At 45.8% G+C, this 17545-nt stretch overlaps 2 protein-coding genes across 3 annotated transcripts in view; both read left to right on the forward strand.

Annotated features, from left to right (window-relative positions):
- LOC122363863 (metabotropic glutamate receptor 2-like) overlaps positions 1-17545 on the forward strand; it is an 89234-nt gene that overhangs the window by 45032 nt on the left and 26657 nt on the right. The window lies entirely within an intron of this gene.
- LOC122363861 lies at positions 2085-16417 on the forward strand. Of its 2 annotated transcripts, XM_043333661.1 has the most exons (3): positions 2085-2273; positions 10983-13806; positions 15591-16417. In XM_043333661.1, the coding sequence occupies exons 2-3, from the start codon at positions 13181-13183 to the stop codon at positions 15997-15999; spliced, it is 1035 nt and encodes a 344-aa protein (XP_043189596.1). In that variant the 5' UTR covers positions 2085-2273; positions 10983-13180; the 3' UTR covers positions 16000-16417. The 2 variants fall into 2 exon arrangements, with proteins under 2 accessions (XP_043189596.1, XP_043189595.1); XM_043333660.1 differs by lacking the exon at positions 15591-16417 and having other exon boundaries at positions 10983-13800.

The following is a 17545-nucleotide window of genomic DNA, read 5'->3' on the forward strand; positions in this document are numbered from 1 at the left end:
ACACATTCAGAGGGGTATTCCTATGCATTAGCCCCTCTGAATCAAAATGCTGCAATTTTGAAATTCAATATTTCCGATTTAAGGCATTTCTCGATGTTGTGAGTGCCGAAACCGGTAATTGTGAGCCAGGGACCCCATTTTGGCTATCTCAACTCAAATCTAATGTTAAGGTGGGAGGGTCCCTTTAAAGTAAGAAAATATTGAAATTTTGTAAAAATTTGACATTTTTTCGATTTCATTTCAAAATAGAGAAAAAACTAAAGGCCCTATCCAAATTCTGAGCCCAATTCCTTGAAGAGCATTCAATTTCCGTTCGGAAGGTACTATTTTAGTGCATTTTATCGGTTTACTGTGGCGTCCAGATTGAGTCACTTGAAAAACGGGCCCCCAACAGATCAAGATTCTGAGCGACAGGACTGCTCAAAAGTAAGTTCCTGCGTGTGACCCGAGGTCACAAGGGGTCAACAAAATGACCTCAGTTGACCCCTCGTTGATCCTATGGCGTTAACATACGTTATCAGGTTAATGCTATGTGATATGACTTAGGATATGTGTTTAGGTTAACTCAATCTGGACGCCACAGGAATCCGATAAAATGCACTAAAAAGGTACCTTCCGAACGGAAATTGAATGCTCTTCAAGGAACTGGGCTCAGAATTTGGATGGGGCCTTTAGTTTTTCCTCTATTTTGAAATGAAATCGAAAAAATGTCAAATTTTTACAAAATTTCAACATTTTCTTACTTTAACATAGATTTATGACGTTATTTTTGCACACAAATATGCAAAACCAGTTATCATTCGAAAGCTTGTGGCATAGGAAAGGCGATGAAAGTTACCGCGAGTCGATTACTCAATTACATCGGACACGGTGGGCCAAAAACCGAATTTCGGGGCCAAAAATCGAAAATCGTCTCTGAAAACCGGAAAAGCATTTTCAGATCAAAACTAATGCCCATTTCGGTTATAATAGGACCCAATGAATAAGAAAAATTCGGTCGCTTTCCAGGAACAGAAAATTTTTCATTTTTTGTTGCATAGTGTTATCGATTTTGTCGAAAAAAAAGAATACCTACCACGCAACCTGCTGAGGACTGTACAACAATAGAGTCGTAAAAATTTTCACTGATCAAGAAATTGAGATACTGCGCATTGTTCCGCATTGTGAGATCGCTGCACTGTTTATTTTGGCAATCTACTTTACCGCAAGTGAGTCACTTCCATAGATCTCCTTCGGATGAATTCGTAGTAGAAGTGTTCTAAGCCTGTAACCCTGTAACACTCTTCGTGTTTCGCTACGTCGAATGTGTTCTCTCATTTACCCAGCTCTCTGAAATTGGATGCTGCTCATCAGTGGTCGCCACAAAGTGTCATCGTTCTCCGAGTAATGTTATTGTTGTTGCACCGTCGCCGCTTAATCAACACAAACTGTCCGCACTGCGGTGCTGAGCTAGATCTAACGATTTCATTCCGTGTCTCTGTCTCTCTCTCTGTCTCTCTCTCTGTCTCTCTCTCTCTCTCTCTCTCTCTCTCTCTCTCTCTCTCTCTCTCTCTCTCTCTCTCTCTCTCTCTCTCTCTCTCTCTCTCTCTCTCTCTCTCTCTCCCTTCTCAGTCTCCACTCTGTCGGTGTTCCCCTCCCCTTCACGTGCCGCGGGCCGGACCGGTAATGAACCGAGTTCGTCAACTGGAGCTGCTAGTGGCTGCTGCTGATTTCGAGCCCGGCTGTTTATTCAGCTTTGGCTGCAAACATTGGGACATTATTCCAAAGCGAGTTCGCTGGCGCTGTGGCCCGACTCGGGAGTTGCCAGCGTCTGAGGCAGATGGGTTGAAATAATGATATATGTGTGGTGCTGCCAGCCTAGCTCAACGCTGCAGCAGCGCCACATATGAAATCGTAATCGTAATCGTAATCGTAATATATTTGAAGGCACATCCACTAGGTATAAGATGGTTTTTACGCACCCGAGTCAATTACAATGCATAAGACACATGAGATAAAAATAAAATGAATGAGATGTAAAATCACTCGCCAAGACAGTCAACCAACACTCATACATATATAAAACACCGCATACCTTCTGTTAGTGCCGTTTCGTGCTTCATGTCCCGCGGAGGAGCAATAAGATATCGCCTCGAGACTTGCCTAAGAAATTTGAATTTATTTTCACGAGTTGTTCGATTGAAAACCTAATTTTTGTACTTGATATTTATACTTAGTTCACATGGTTATTTAAATATTAATTTGTTTCTGAATCAAGAACCTCGCAGACTTATGTAAGTAACTTAAACTACGTGTACTTTCGATCCTTGCTAACTATGAATTTAAATGTGCTTATGTCAAGAGAATTTGTTGACCTAAATGCTGAATGGAGTTGCAGAGGTGCACAAATAGCCCAGCCTGTCTCCTACACGGTCTCCGATGGCTCCGGTTTGTCTCACCGATCATCCTTAGGTATATCCCAACATATCTATACTTTCAAGTAAAGCTGGTTATTTACATTACAGTTATTAATAGTTACAGGACGTAAACGCTATTCCTGAAGTGTTTTTATTTCTGAAGCTATCCGCAGATATATCGTCATTTTTTTAAGAAGCCGACAGACATACGGTATGCGCTGATTTGGGCAAAGTGCGAGGCAGGACTTGGTACACCTCCACCTGAAATGCATACTGGTGGTGTATAAATAGACTAGAGTGAGGCGGTCTGGTTGTTGACTGTGTCTGGAAACACTGGAAAGTCAAGAACTACCCTCATAAAACCACCGGGACGCTCAATTAATTCCTCTCATCCAATGAGGGTTCAGTTCCACATGGACCAGACGGGCGTCCATCTGCCGTCCCATAGCGTCCCTCTCCCGTTTAGTGGGGCAGTTACTACTTGGCGGGCTGAAGGTGAAGTGACGTAACGCTGCAGTGTACGGTGCACATCAGTGTTTCTGTTTAGGAATATGAAACTTTAAGGAGTGTGTAACAAGTTTTTTTCCTGGATCAACATTACTACATTTAGGTAAGAAAACATTATTTGAGGACGATTTTGCAATATTTGCTAATGGGACGAAGCCCATTAAATTGCTATGGAATGCCTATCATATTGAGGTCCACAAACGTTCAGAAAACGTTATGACTGTAGGCTTTAAGAAGCGGCTTTAAATCCTTTTATAATCCATCGCTGACTACATCTATACTGCAATCTATACACATTTCACGTGCATCGCTAATCTCTTCGCTAATACAGATCCTGGTCTATTTTTTCTTGCTTAGCAAACCTCAGCTGTCTTGTAAAATTTTCACGACGCATTCATACATTACAGTTTAGAGGCAGATAAATCCGATATTCCTGTTTTCTGCGTGGCTCTGTGAGGTCGGTCCCTGCCATGGATGGTGTGAGACCATCCATGCTGCCGATCGTTCGACGCGCTAGTTTTATTGGGGGTTATATGACCGAAGGACGTCGACGGCCGACGGAACTGCCTCGCCTGGCGGGGTCACCAATGTGGAACACGCTGCCGGTTTTTCCGAAGTAAAACTGGAGATTTGCTAGACAAAGTTAGACTAAGTGAATTAATGTACTTAGCCATATGAAAGCAAATGTTTGACATTTTGTCGGCCATTTTGTCGCTGCTGGAGACAACTGCCGGAAAACTAACTGCATTCCCGCAACATCCAATTACTCATCGATACGTATCAAATGAAGCAGGGCAGATTACCATATTATTTTTCTTAGGATGTCGGAATATAACAACATGTTAAGATACCAAAAAGGTGCAATATCCTTGTTTATAACACAGCCTTTGTTCCGAGTCTGTGCCTTTGGATGGATCTCATGTGCTTAAAATCTTTAGAAAAATGCACTAAGTATCCATTTGAATTATTACTTATGCCAACATGAATGGTAGAAGAATAATCAATTGTAATTTGTTGTCAAGTCTAGATGTGTTTTCTCCATTGTCAATGACTGATGTCAAGTCTAGATGTGTTTTCTCCATTGTCAATGACTGATTTCTTCTTGCTGAGTAATGTTTTGCAACCTATTAATTTCTATGCCAATGGTGGCTCAAATATTGCTGTTATAGCTATGCAATGTGTAATCTTATATTGTTTAAATAAAGTTAGGCAAATTCAACTGAAATCATGACTGTAATATTTGAAATATGTCATCTGATTGACCTTCATCATACCAACATATAGCCTGGGCAAGGATTATGTCAAAAATGGCAAGGCAAGAGGAAAATAGAACAAGTCAGATTGTATTGCCACTTCTTTAGTCAGAGAATGAGGACAAGTTATAAGCAAAAAGCACAGATCACCTTGAAATCTTGAAACCAATGTCAAAGCCTACCTACCTGACAACTTGTATGGTCTCCCTCTTTTTAAAGTAATGCAATGCATTAGGTAGGTACATTGCTAGGTGTGAAATTTATGGAGAACTTCACAAACCCCATTACAAATCAGTTTTATAAGCATATGCTTCAAATTGCTATGCTTCCCACACTAACTGAAAGGTTTTTGAGCAAACTCATGAGCAAACTCCATGCCAGCATATCTTGTTATTGAGTAAACATGTTGACTACTTAACTGACCATTCCTTTTTCTATAATCATATAAATTACAATTCTACACAGACCTGTAGACAATTCATGACACATTTTCCACCCACAAAATTATTATATACACCAGTAAAACGCCTTTTGGGCGAAGAACGAGCGAGCGAGATAGTGAGCCCTGCACGTGCGGAAGGGCGAGAGGGTGCTTCCAACGGGCTTGTGCAAAGCACCCTTCTAACCGGTCGCTAGCGGTGTGCCAAATTTGAACGCAATCGGCCCAGCCGTTCCTGAGATCTGGAAGCGGCATTCTGCACGTGCGCACGTGCCAACGGGGTCCAAAATGACTTTTGCACGGCACCCTACTAACTGGTCCCCAACCGTGTACCAAATTTGAGCGCAATCGGCCCAGCCGTTCTCGAGATCTGGAAACGCCCCCTGCACGTGCGCACGTGCAGTAGCACCCTAACCGCAACACATGGGAATGCATCGCCTGGTGGGTGCCTACCTGTATGCAAAGTTTCAGCGAAATCGCCCCAGTAATTACCGAGTTACTGAAATGGGAACAAATTTGGCACCTCTTATTGTTGTATTTTGCACGTGCACTGGGGGTGACCCACATACATCGAGAGTATCCTATTTTGGGTAGAAGGGATGCTGCTACCCTATAAAAATTACCGCAAGTCAATTGCCCAAGCGCCTGCTGAGATATGAGCCTCTCAAAATCACTACTTTTGCAAAACAGCTTGAACACCCTTGACTTTTCACGTGGCACGTGCCACCACGGTCACTGAGATGTATCAAAAGTAGTCAATTACGGGGTAGAAGGGATGGGGCTACCCAACAAAAAAGACCGCAGGCCAATCGGTCCAGCGGTTGCTGAGATATAAGCCTCTCAAAAGCGTTACAGGCCGGGCCGGGCCGGGCCGGGCCGGGCCGGGCCGGGCCGCTCATACTGAAATTTTTCCGTTATATTGAAAAGACTCACTTCGCTCGCTGCGCTCGCTCGCTCGTAACAACTGAACACAAAGCCTATGTTTAAAATAATCACATATCTGTTGCATTTTTGCTGTATAGGTACATGTCTATAGACATGAATAATTTGATGTTGTGAGCCTTGTGCCCAGATGAATGTTTGTGGTATTGGTGTTACAACAAGGAAATTGAAAATTTGTCATGCAGTTTAGGGAAGTTATACCTACCTAGGTAATGTTCAAAATGAAGTGAGATGCCTTCAATTACTAAATCTCCAGTACATTGAAGAGCCATATATTCTTTTGAAGGAAATTTTTAGGTACCTATTTACATTAGAGCTAGGTAGGTAGCAGTGGTCGATAAAACTTCCAACGTGCCAACGCTCGTTGGAGCAAGATATTAGCAATACTTGGAAGAGCTGGAGACAGTCCGCCCGTCTACATGGATGCTTCCTTACACCTAAAATACAGCATTGACTTATGACGTTCTAATCGTCCGGTGCTGTTATCGGCTGCTCGGTACCGCGTGTATGTTCCCTCATTCACTCCTGGTCACCCTTCGGTCACCCCTCGCTGGGTCGGGCCAGTCGGCTATTTTTATCCTCTTTCCGGCTAGGCCACCCGCTGAGCTCCCGCCGTGCCGCGCCGTCTGCGAGGGACCTGACCCTTCTGCCGGCAGAGGTTTCTCCAGGTGTCTCCAAGGAGCCATCGTAGCGCTAAGGGTGTGCTCCGCATACACATACATTGATTTTCGCCCTTACTAGCAGGGCCGCTGGCACGCGTTGGCAGCGCCCCGCGGGCATTTTTTCGCTTAGGGTCATTTTGTGGTAAGGAGGATCAGAAAATCACCCTTCCAACTTTCTCCAGGCCTGGGTGTTTTATCGAGCGCGCCTGAAAACGCACAGTGGACCGGAATCACACTTCGATTGCGTTACTTCGTATTAGGTAATACGATCAAAAGTGCGCTCTCTTCTCAATCAATAAGGACAAGTGCGTTAAAACACATTTATAAACTTTTAAATTAAAAGCTTTAAAATGCTAAATTTCAACATTTCTACGCTGATGATAATCGTTAGTTGTTTCAGACTTTGGCATGAAAACGTAGGCATTCAGATCCACCGTGTGACCGGTCACCGTATGCAGTAGTGTGATGGTGTGAGTTGGGGAGTCAAGGCCGTGTGGGGAGAAGGTGAGGAGATACCGGTGTGCCGACGCGGCGGATGGCAGTGATTAGACAGTTGTGCATGCATTGTTCATCTAGCATATCATTTGCTTGGGCGAAATTATAGGCATGGCGCCTGTTTATCCGTCTAATTCATAGGAAAGGTGTGAGTACCAATACTGGTCGTACTTTTCATAATCTCAAAGAGAGCCTGAAGAAACACACGGAAGGATTACATAAGGACCGGCCTATTCGGAAAGAAAAATGCTGTCGTCGGCATTGTTGGGCACTGGCCAATGTCAGTCTGGGACACAACCATCAGGTAAGAAGGACGTTTAAATTATCGTTGGTTGTATACGTGCATTCTTGCATTGTTGTGTTTTTTAACCCTCGCCGGCACAGGGGGGGGGGTTGATGCAACCCCCCTAAGGTTTTTCGCGAATAACTCGCGTAAAAAGCGGCCGATCGCGACGAAACTTTCAGTACTCTCGCATTGATCAATTTTACACCTACCCTGAAAATTTCATGACCCTGACCCCAATGACCTTTGACCTGTGACCTCTTTTCCGAGACCATGTTTGACCGGAATCGCGATTCGGCGTATGTCGGCTCGCATTAGCCGCGCGTTTGCAAGCTTTTCGTGGTTTCAAACGTTCAAACATGTGATTTGATGTTGCTCCCATACATTAGGGTGGGTGTCAAGGTCACCTGAAGGTCAGGTCAGGTCATTGACCTTTGGTGACCTCGGGTGACCTCGGTTCACTTTTTCGAGTTTTACATGTTTCTAGGCTAGTTTTTGGAGCTGAATTCGAATTTCGCAACCATTTGAAAATTTACGAAGTAGTTTTGGTGCCTTCGTAACATGTTACGAAGCTGTCAGAGGCGGTTGACACGTATTACGAATACCCGTCAGGATCCCTACCGGTTGACCTGACCTGACCTGACCCGACCTGGTCTAAATGCTTAAAGACATCTCTGATCAAAACTTACACGATATTCGTGATCAGCACCCCGGAAAACCACATAGCAGCCACACTTTACGACTTTCTGACAGGTCCCGATTTTTCCGGTTTTCGGGTCATTGACCTGACCTGGAAGGTCACCTGATGACCTAGGACCTTAAAATTGGGTATCATCGGCTTCCTCTCGTGACGGGCAACACGCTCGTTTTTTTCCGCGAAGCTCTAGCTCGATCAGGGGCCAAACGCGAGGGGGGTCGTACCAACCCCCCCCCCCCCTTGTGCCGTCGAAGGACGCAAAATGGTCTGTGCCGGCGAGGGTTAATGGTGGTCATATGCAAGTTAGTGTAGTGTTGATGTTTGTATGCTGCTCCAGAACGTTTCGGTACCCAAGTAGCTATCTTGGTCGAAACGACACCATCATTTAGGAATAAGTCACGGCTTAATTAACCCTCGCACTTAGAGAGGTGGGGCCTGAGGGGTGTGTCGAAAGCCCCCCTCGTTTTTTTCGCGAATAACTCGCGCAAACATTGGCTGATCGCGACAAAACTTACATCAACAAGTGAATTCATTTTGTACATACCATAAATATTTCATGACCATGACCTAAATGACCTTTGATCAGTCACCTGCTTCTTCAGATTACTCAGGCCGGAATCGAGATTAGCGCATGTCAGCACACATATTCCGTGTGTTCTCTGTCTTTTTATAGCTATTAACGTTTTAATATGTGAGATGTTGTTTGTGCCATGCATAATAGTGGCTCCAAAGGTCACTTGAAGGTCAGGTCAAAGTCATTCACCTTAGATGACCTTAGATGACTTTTCGGGGTGTACATGCTTGTACTTTGTAAGGTAGTTTTTGGAGCTGATTTCGAATGAAGTGTCATTCGAACATTTAGGAAGTAATTGTGGTGCCTATGTAACATGTCACCATAAAGTTCTAGCCCGATATCGTTGAAAATAGCTAAGGTATACGCGTCATAGTCAAAACTTCACATATAATTAACTTTTCAAATCGTACGTTTTTTTCGTACGTTTTTTACATCGTACACCAATATAAAAAGTACCGGCGAGTTACTGAGCTTAAATAGCATCCAATAGACATCCTTTTTGTTGAAAATTTTCAACTAAAAACTTTGACCTTTTTGACCCGAAAGTGACCTGACCTCAGCCATACCTATTAAGCTGATGATGACCATTGACCTCAATGACACAAACGACACTTATTTCAAAATATATGGCCTGAATGAACCATATAACATGTGACCCGTGACCGAGTCATGATTTAAGCTTTCTGTTGTGATGACCTGGCCTCGACCTGAAAATCAAAGTACAGGTTTTTCAGCATCAGGGTATCTTAACCCTCGCATGTGTAGGGGGATCGGATGGTCCCCCCCCATGGTTTTTCGCAAATAACTCGCGCAAAAAGCGGCCGAGCGCGACGAAACTTTCATTACCCTCGAGTTGATCAATTTTACACCTACCCTGAAAATTTCATGACCCTGACCCAAGTGACCTTTGACCTGTGACCTATTTCTCGAGGCCATGTTTGGCCGGAATCGCGATTCGGCGTATGTCGGCTCGCATTAGCCGCGCGTTTGCAAGCTTCTCGCGGTTTCAAACGCTGAAACATGAGCTCTCAAACATGTGTCTCAAACATGAGCTCTCAAACATGAAACATGTGTCTCTCAAGTTTTCACAATTGGAGCCATTCGGGAAAATTTATTTAGATTTCGTCATGACCTCTAGATAACCTCAGGTCAACCGAGTCGGAAAAAAACGGGATGCATGTGATGGTATGTGGTGAGCTTAGCATATCCTGAAAGTTGGAATACATCGATGAACAACTCTAGATTTTATGGAAAGAAATGTTTTTTTCGCAGGCATTTCGACAATGTACCGGTTTTTTGCCTTGGGATTTGACCTGAGGTCACCGGAGCTCAGTGCTCCCAGGACACGTGTCAAATGAATGCTTCAAATTGTGTCTGATATTTGGTAGCGCTACGTTCCACGGCACTCACGTCGAAAAGCTCTTCATTCGGTTTCCGCTCAATATGTTCTTTAACCTGACATTGTACCGATTTGTACCGGTTTTTGTGACAGCTGGTGTCCTGTCCTGAAATGACTGACACCTGAAATTTTCAGGATATGTGGCAAAAGGCTCATTCCCAGACGTTGCGCCAAATTTTGCGGCGCTACGCGACACCACCTTTTACGCTATTCGCGAAAAAAAAAACTTAGGGAGGCTGCATCCCCCCCCTCCCGCCAGGCGAGGGCTAAGTTGGAGACAGTGATGGGACTAAGATGTTCGTTGGAGCAACTCCAAGCATTTTATCGACCTCTGGTAGGTAGTTACCTGCATGTTAGCATCTTTCAATGTTGTTCTTTATCAATCAAAATGAGTGGAAAATTTAAAAAAATAAGTAGAAGTGATCAGATTGGATAGGTAAAGCAATTTCACAATACATTTGACTTTCAGTTTCAGTTCTCATCAAGCCAATTAGGTTGGGTACCTACCTACTTACCAGCACCTCCATAATCGCTCCCCAAAATGCCCCCTGCCACGAACCTCTTATGAAAAGTTTATAGAAGTGCAGGCTGCAGATTTCCGGCCCATGCAGAGTTTTCATTTCTTTGGCAATTCCTCAACTCCATGCACTTGGAGCTCACAACCTTCTATTACCACACCATCACATCACAAAATATAGTGTGAAAGTCCTTATACACTTCGCTTACACTTCACAAGACACACATCCACAGCACAGTACAGCAACTGAAGCGAGCTGTTCACTGTTACAATTATCTTTCAAATTCAACTGACACCGATAGCTGGTTACCACGCAACGCGCTAGCAAATGGCGTCAGCTTGTCCCACGAATGGCGGTTGCTATGGAAACCAGCTGACGAAACTTTACCAGAACCCATTTTCGAACAGGAGTTTTGTTAAGGCGCCCCAAGAATTTGTGCGCCGTTTTTCGAAACATGCCCACCACTTTCGCAGTTTTTCATCCTACATTTTACCTACACGGTGTCTCATGAGACACAATGTTAATCCAATGGGAACTGTCTCGTGGGTGTCTCATGGAGGAGATTTGTAGGAACTGTTTTTGAAGACACGTAAAGAAATGTAATGACCAAATGCCGTTGACAGCTGATTGTACCGACCAATTGCTACCAGTTAGCTGTTTTTATAGTCATTTTTGTACAGAAAACACAAACTGAAATCTGTCTCGCGGCTACCCTCTTCGGCTCTTTCCTGTCTCCTACATTGTAGGCAAGTAGGAAGGTTTGTGCACCTCTGTGGAGTTGTCTGTTGTGTCAATTTTATGTTGTCCTGTGTTTCAGAAAACGGCATCATTAAAGAACTCAAATCCTAATCATCTGTTTGCCTTTAATAAGAATTCAAATTTGAGCTATTAGTCCGTTAACAAAATAGTTGCGTGGTAATGACTCATGATATGGATTAAGCCATTAACAGTTTTATAAGTCTTGGTTAATTTCGTTATTTGTCCATAATATTTTAATATTTTATCCTTTTTGTGAAATTGCAAGAAACATGGAGAATTTTACGGTGTACCAGTTGAAGTCAGAGCTTAAACGTCGCGGGAAGTCACCTGTAGGCAACAAGGCCGACCTCATCGCGTCTTTACGATCTGTCATAGAGGAAGAGGGCATCGACTTCGAGAGCTGGGCTATATTCGGAAACGGTGACGATTCCGCAGAAGCTGCTCCTAGCGAAAGTGCGTCCCAAATTAGTGCTGGAGGGTCGATCAAATCAGCTGTCTCGGTTGCTGAAGTGGCTAGGCTAAGACGAATGGAAGAATGCGCCACTAGAGCTGGCCTGGAGGCGAAGGCGAAGGTGTTACTCGAAAGGCAAGAACTTGAAGTAAAAATGGCTGAACTGGAAAGAAAAAGAGAAATTTTGGAAATCACCGAAGCCATTGCAATCTCAGAGGCAAGGGCAATCGAACTTGGCAAGCACGAAAACGACACAAAAACGAATCATGACATACACGAACCGAAGCCGATCTGCACGACCCAAACGATAAACAAAACTGGATCCGAAGCAAGGCTAAGACGCAGCGATCGAAGTGAAACGTTAGGTGTACCCGATTCCAACGACTCTCCAACCGACAGCAGGGACATCGCGAAGGCATTACGACAAGAAAGGGAGCTGACTGCTGGATTGATGCGCCTACCGCCAGTAGAGTTGACAAAGTTTGGAGGTGACGTAACTGAATTTCCGCATTTCATTAGGACATTTGAATTAAAAATAGCTTCAAAATTATCAACTGACGAAGAAAAATTATTTTATTTAGAACAAAACATGATACCAAGAACCAAGCCACATGACATTGTAACAGCCTGTTTGTATCTCGATAATGGATATCAGGAAGCAGTTGACCTACTTTCAAGGCGGTATGGCACAGAGAGCGCCTTGGCTGCCGCATTTGTCGATAGATTCGAACATCTTAGACCGTTGAAATCAGAAGACGTCGAAGGACTGGACAAATTCGCACTTGAGCTACTGAAATGTAAAAATGCTTTTTGCGTAGGAAGTATGGCTATGAGTGATCCTAGAACTATGAGAAGCATAAGTTCAAAATTGCCACAACATTCACAGCATAGATGGCGACAACGAGCCGATGCGATCGACGAAGGTGAAGGCAGAGCTGTTAATTTTGAGAATCTTGTAAAATTTGTTGCAAAGGAGGCAAGAGTCGCTACGAACCCAGTCTTTGGAAATTACATGATGAGATCAGATACAAAACAATCTTATTCTTTTTCTAGTTCTCCAAAAGGCCAGTCACATACTATTGTGGCTAGAACTCAACTGAATACCAGCGACCTTTGCTTTCATTGTCAAGATGGAAAACATGAAATTACAGGTTGTAGTACATTTGCAAGCTTGCCACATGAAGAAAAGGTGTCAATTATTCGAAATTCTGCTTTATGTTTCGCGTGTCTCAAAATGGGCCATCGTAGTGCCGACTGCAAGCGCCGCGCCCATTGCTCGATTTGCGAACGACGACACCCCACTTCTATGCACGTCTTCGAGTTACGTGATAATAGGGAGCATGTGAATGACGACCAAAGGGTAACTTCTTGCAGGATAAGTGAAACATATGTTCCTCTGAAAACGGCTCTCCCCATCGTACCTGTGGTACTACACTGCGGTGTTAAGAAGGAAATCACGTTTGCGTTCCTCGACAGCGGTTCTACGCATTCATTCATTTCGGAAGAGCTGATAGAGAGGTTAAAATTACGGCGATTGCCACATAAAAAAATTGTTATTGACTACTGTGAACAAGAAGGAAGAAAGTACAGCAAAAATAGTAAAGGACACTTGGTTGTCTGACTTCGACAGCGGAAACACCCTGAAACTACCTCATTTGTTTTCTCTTCGAAACATTCCAGTGGATAGCTCAGAGTTCCCTTCTCAGGCTGAAATCAGCAAGTGGGAGCATTTAAGAGATATTCAACTGCCTGATTGTAAAAACGTAAAAGTCGGGCTTTTGCTAGGATCCAATGCATTCTTAGCCATGGAACCGTTACAAGTAATACCCAGCATTGGCGAGAATAGTCCATTCGCTGTTAGAACACGATACGGGTGGATCGTAAGTGGCCTCAGAGGCATTTCTGCATCCATTCCCGTCGCAAATTGCAAGATTCGCGTAAACCAAAAATCAGAAATACAGGGCATTCAGCAGCCGCAGATAGTACAGCTTTACAATAAGAAACACGAAGCAGGCGTACATTCGTGTAAGACGGAAGACTCTGTTTGGAAGAGAGTCAAGAGAAAAGCAAAGCTGGCGTCAAACTACAACTGTATATGGAAAACATGTTTTTTGCTCAGCCTGTTCCTTACGTTAGTGATGCACAAAACAACAATATTGCCAGACAAAATGGCTGACGTTCCGTCGGACCGAATACAAGCTCAAGCTACAAGAGGAACAAATTTCATAGGAGCAAGCGGGGAGTTGCGTTTGGAAATACCGAAACAATCCGACAGTGGACCGTTCTTGCAAAGCACAATGTTGAATCGAGGCATTGATTGGAAGATTCGAAGAGTGCTAAAATCTGTTTTGACATTACAGCCTCTAAGAGACGAGACACTAAGAACCCTGTTTTGTGAAATTGAGAGCATACTATATAGCAGACTGCTGACCAGGGGCGGATCCAGGAAAACTCCAAGGGGAGGGTCATGAATCCAAGTGATGCCCCTACCTATACCCAAAATTAAAAACTCAACGGATTTCGTCCACTTCATTTTGGTGGTGCCCCCATTTTCAGTTTTTTTTTCTTTTTATTTTTTTTTAGTCAGTATCTTAACTCTTAGCCACAACCACATTTACCAATTGTAAGCAAGTATATATGAATGTGCTATGTGTATATATGTTGTGGACGCTGAGTAGTGAGTACTTACCAGGAACGTTATCAGGTAAGCAAATCGTTGTCAGTCCGACGAACTTGACCCTGGCGTCTAAAGCGTCTGTCCTCGACACTTCAGGCTTGTCAGGGGCACCAAAGTCCTTCCAGGGACACCACAAACCTGTCAGGGGCACCTACGGCCTTGTAGGGGCGCCACAGGCCCGCCAGGGGCACCACAGGCCTGCCAGGAAGCAGGGGCACCACAGGTCTAGCAAGACGACAGGCCTGTCAGGGGCACAACGGGCCTGTTGGGCCCATGAGCACCCCTAGGGGCAGGGGCACCACAGTCCTTCCAGGGGCACCGCAGGCCTGTGAGGGGCACCAGCGGCCTAGCAGGGGCACCAGTCAACACAGGCCTGCCAGGGGCACCACAGACCTGCCAGGGGCACCAGAGGCCTGCCAGGAGCACCACTGACCTCGCAGGGGTAACTTGGGCCTGTCAGGGCCCAGGGGCACCACGGGCTTGTCGAGAGGCACTTCAGGCTTTTCAGGGGCACCATAGTCCTCTCCGGACGCAGGGGTAGCAGGGGCACCAGAGGCCTGCCAGGGGCACTACAGGCCTAGCAAGGGCACCACTGGTCTATCAGGGGCACCACGAGCCTGTCATAGCCAGGCATCTCAGGCTTGTAAAGGCCCAGGGGCACCACAGGTCTGTGAGGGGCACAAGCGACCTAGCAGGGGCACCAGTCAACACAGGTCTGCCAGGGGCGCCACAGACCTGCCAGGGGCACCACAGACCTGCCAGGGGCACCAGAGGTCTGCCAGGGGCACCACCGGCCTCGCAGGGGCACCTTGGGCCTGTCAGGGGCACCACGGGCCTGCCGAGGTGCACTTCAGACTTTTCAGGGGCACCAGTCCTCTCCGGGCGCAGGGGTACCAGCGGCCTAGCAAGGGCACCAGAGGCCTGCAAGGGGCACCAGCGGCCTAGCAAGGGCACCAGAGGCCTGTCAGGGGCACCACAGGCCTAACAAGGGCACCACGGGCCTGTCAGGGGCACCTCAGGCTTGTCAGGGCCCAGGGACACCACAGTCCTTCCAAGGGCACCGCAAGCCTGTCAGGGGCACCAGAGGCCTGCCAGGGGCACCACAGGCCTAGCAAGGGCACCACTGGCCTGTCAGGGGCACCTCAGGCTTGTCAGGGCCCAGGGGCACCACAGTCCTTCCAGGGGCATTACAAGCCTGTCAGGGGCACCAGAGGCCTAGCAAGGGCACCACAGGCCTGCCATGGACACCACAGGCCTGCCAGGGGCACCACCGGCCTTGCAGGGGCGCCTCAGGCCTGTCAGGGGCACTACGTGCCTGCCGGGGACACTTCAGGCTTGTCAGGGGCGTTACAGTCCTGTCAGGGCCCAGGGGCACCAGGCCCGTGGTGTCCCTGCTAGGCCTGTGGTGCCCCTGTCAGGACTGTGATACCCCTGATAGGCCGGTGGTGCCCCTGGCAGGTCTTTGGGCCCCCGGGCCTCAAGGGGGGGGGGCCATGACCCATGTGACCCCCCCCCTTGGATCCGCCCCTGCTGCTGACACCCATATCCAGCGACGTAAGGGACGAACCTCCCACCTCTCCAAATTACTGGTTACTCCATGGCGGTCGTGGCGTGACTCTACCCTTTACAGTCTTTTTGCAAGCTGAGCGCGTCAATAAGAAAAGATGGAAGCAGGCTTTTTATCTTGCAAATGCATTTTGGAAGCGATGGGGATCAGAATACTTGCCGACGCTTCAAGAGAGACAAAAAATATCAACTCTAAGAACAAATCTGCAACAAGAAAACACAGTTCTTCTAGTCGATGACGTGGTTCCCAGGGGCCAGTGGCCACTTGGTCTGGTGGAAGCTGTCCGAGCGAATGCAGATGGGCTGGTTCGGTCCGCGACCATCAGAACAAGAGGATTAATAGTTGAGCGACCAGTAACAAAACTGGTAAAGTTAAATTGAACTTTCATCGAACTGAACTCGAAAAGCCGAATTGAAACCTAGATGCAACTATGCAGACAATTGAAGAGCCCCTAGTGGTTTCAAGGGGTGGGTGTTAGTGCCGTTTCGTGCTTCATGTCCCGCGGAGGAGCAATAAGATATCGCCTCGAGACTTGCCTAAGAAATTTGAATTTATTTTCACGAGTTGTTCGATTGAAAACCTAATTTTTGTACTTGATATTTATACTTAGTTCACATGGTTATTTAAATATTAATTTGTTTCTGAATCAAGAACCTCGCAGACTTATGTAAGTAACTTAAACTACGTGTACTTTCGATCCTTGCTAACTATGAATTTAAATGTGCTTATGTCAAGAGAATTTGTTGACCTAAATGCTGAATGGAGTTGTCTGTTGTGTCAATTTTATGTTGTCCTGTGTTTCAGAAAACGGCATCATTAAAGAACTCAAATCTTAATCATCTGTTTGCCTTTAATAAGAATTCAAATTTGAGCTATTAGTCCGTTAACAAAATAGTTGCGTGGTAATGACTCATGATATGGATTAAGCCATTAACACCTTCACCTTTCAATCATCTGGCCAAGCCTCAATGAGCAGTAGCTTCTTGAGGTTACGCTTGAAGGCGTTTCCGCTAAGACACCGTAAATCAGGAGGCAGCTGGTTGAATGCGCTGCTACAGTGTGCTAACATCCGTGCACCAGAGCATGTCCTGACTCTGTGGTTTTGAAGAAGGCCAGTCTGGCGGGTCCGGTACTGAGCATTGACATGCGAAAACATTGCTGCTATGTCGGACGGCAGGCCAGTCTCTAGGGCAGTTTTGAAAATAAATACAGTGACGCTGCATAGCCAAGTCGTACGTGATTGAGGCGTACAATATTAGCAATAAGCATATTCAATAAACATAATTAGAAAGCATCGAAGTTGGCTGCAGATTTAGGCCGATTAAGTCAGATAATTGTTGTCAAACAGATATACGTAAATGCAACTTCTACGCTGTGAGCTTTTCCAAAATTAAAAAGCTTGATGCTTTATGTGTAACTGGCACGGGGTGTAGGAACCTAGCTGGTATTTTCTGTTTCTGTTATTCATGCATGTTTTAGAAAATAAATTACATATTTGTCCTTTTTTATATTTAGCAGATGTCTGCAATAAACGTTAATCCTGCGTTCTTTTTCAAATTGAGACTGAGTGCAGTGAATTTGTTCTGTTTGGACACAAATTACTTATCAATGACTCTAGCCTCTAGTTAATGGCTTTAACCTCTGGTTGTGTTATCAATTTGTGACCGATTCTTATGCTTCTCTTCTCGTCTCCCGTCTCCTCCGCCTGTTTCTCTTCTCGTCGCCTTGTCGCCTTTTCCCTCTCCGTCGCGGGCGGTCGATCCAATACGGCCGAAATGTGTGGCGTCTGACGCGCGTTGTGTTTGCGAGTAACGGTGCTTGTCCGGTGGTCCGGCATACCTGGCAATTCACCGCGCACGCGTGGCGGCTGGCGGAGGAGGGGGGGGGGGGGGCGGCGAGCCAGACCCGCCTCCGTGCTCTCCTGCG

The sequence above is a fragment of the Amphibalanus amphitrite genome, unplaced genomic scaffold (genome assembly GCF_019059575.1).
Source record: "Amphibalanus amphitrite isolate SeventyFive unplaced genomic scaffold, NRLGWU_Aamphi_draft 000644F_arrow, whole genome shotgun sequence".
Taxonomy (NCBI): Eukaryota; Metazoa; Arthropoda; class Thecostraca; order Balanomorpha; family Balanidae; genus Amphibalanus; species Amphibalanus amphitrite.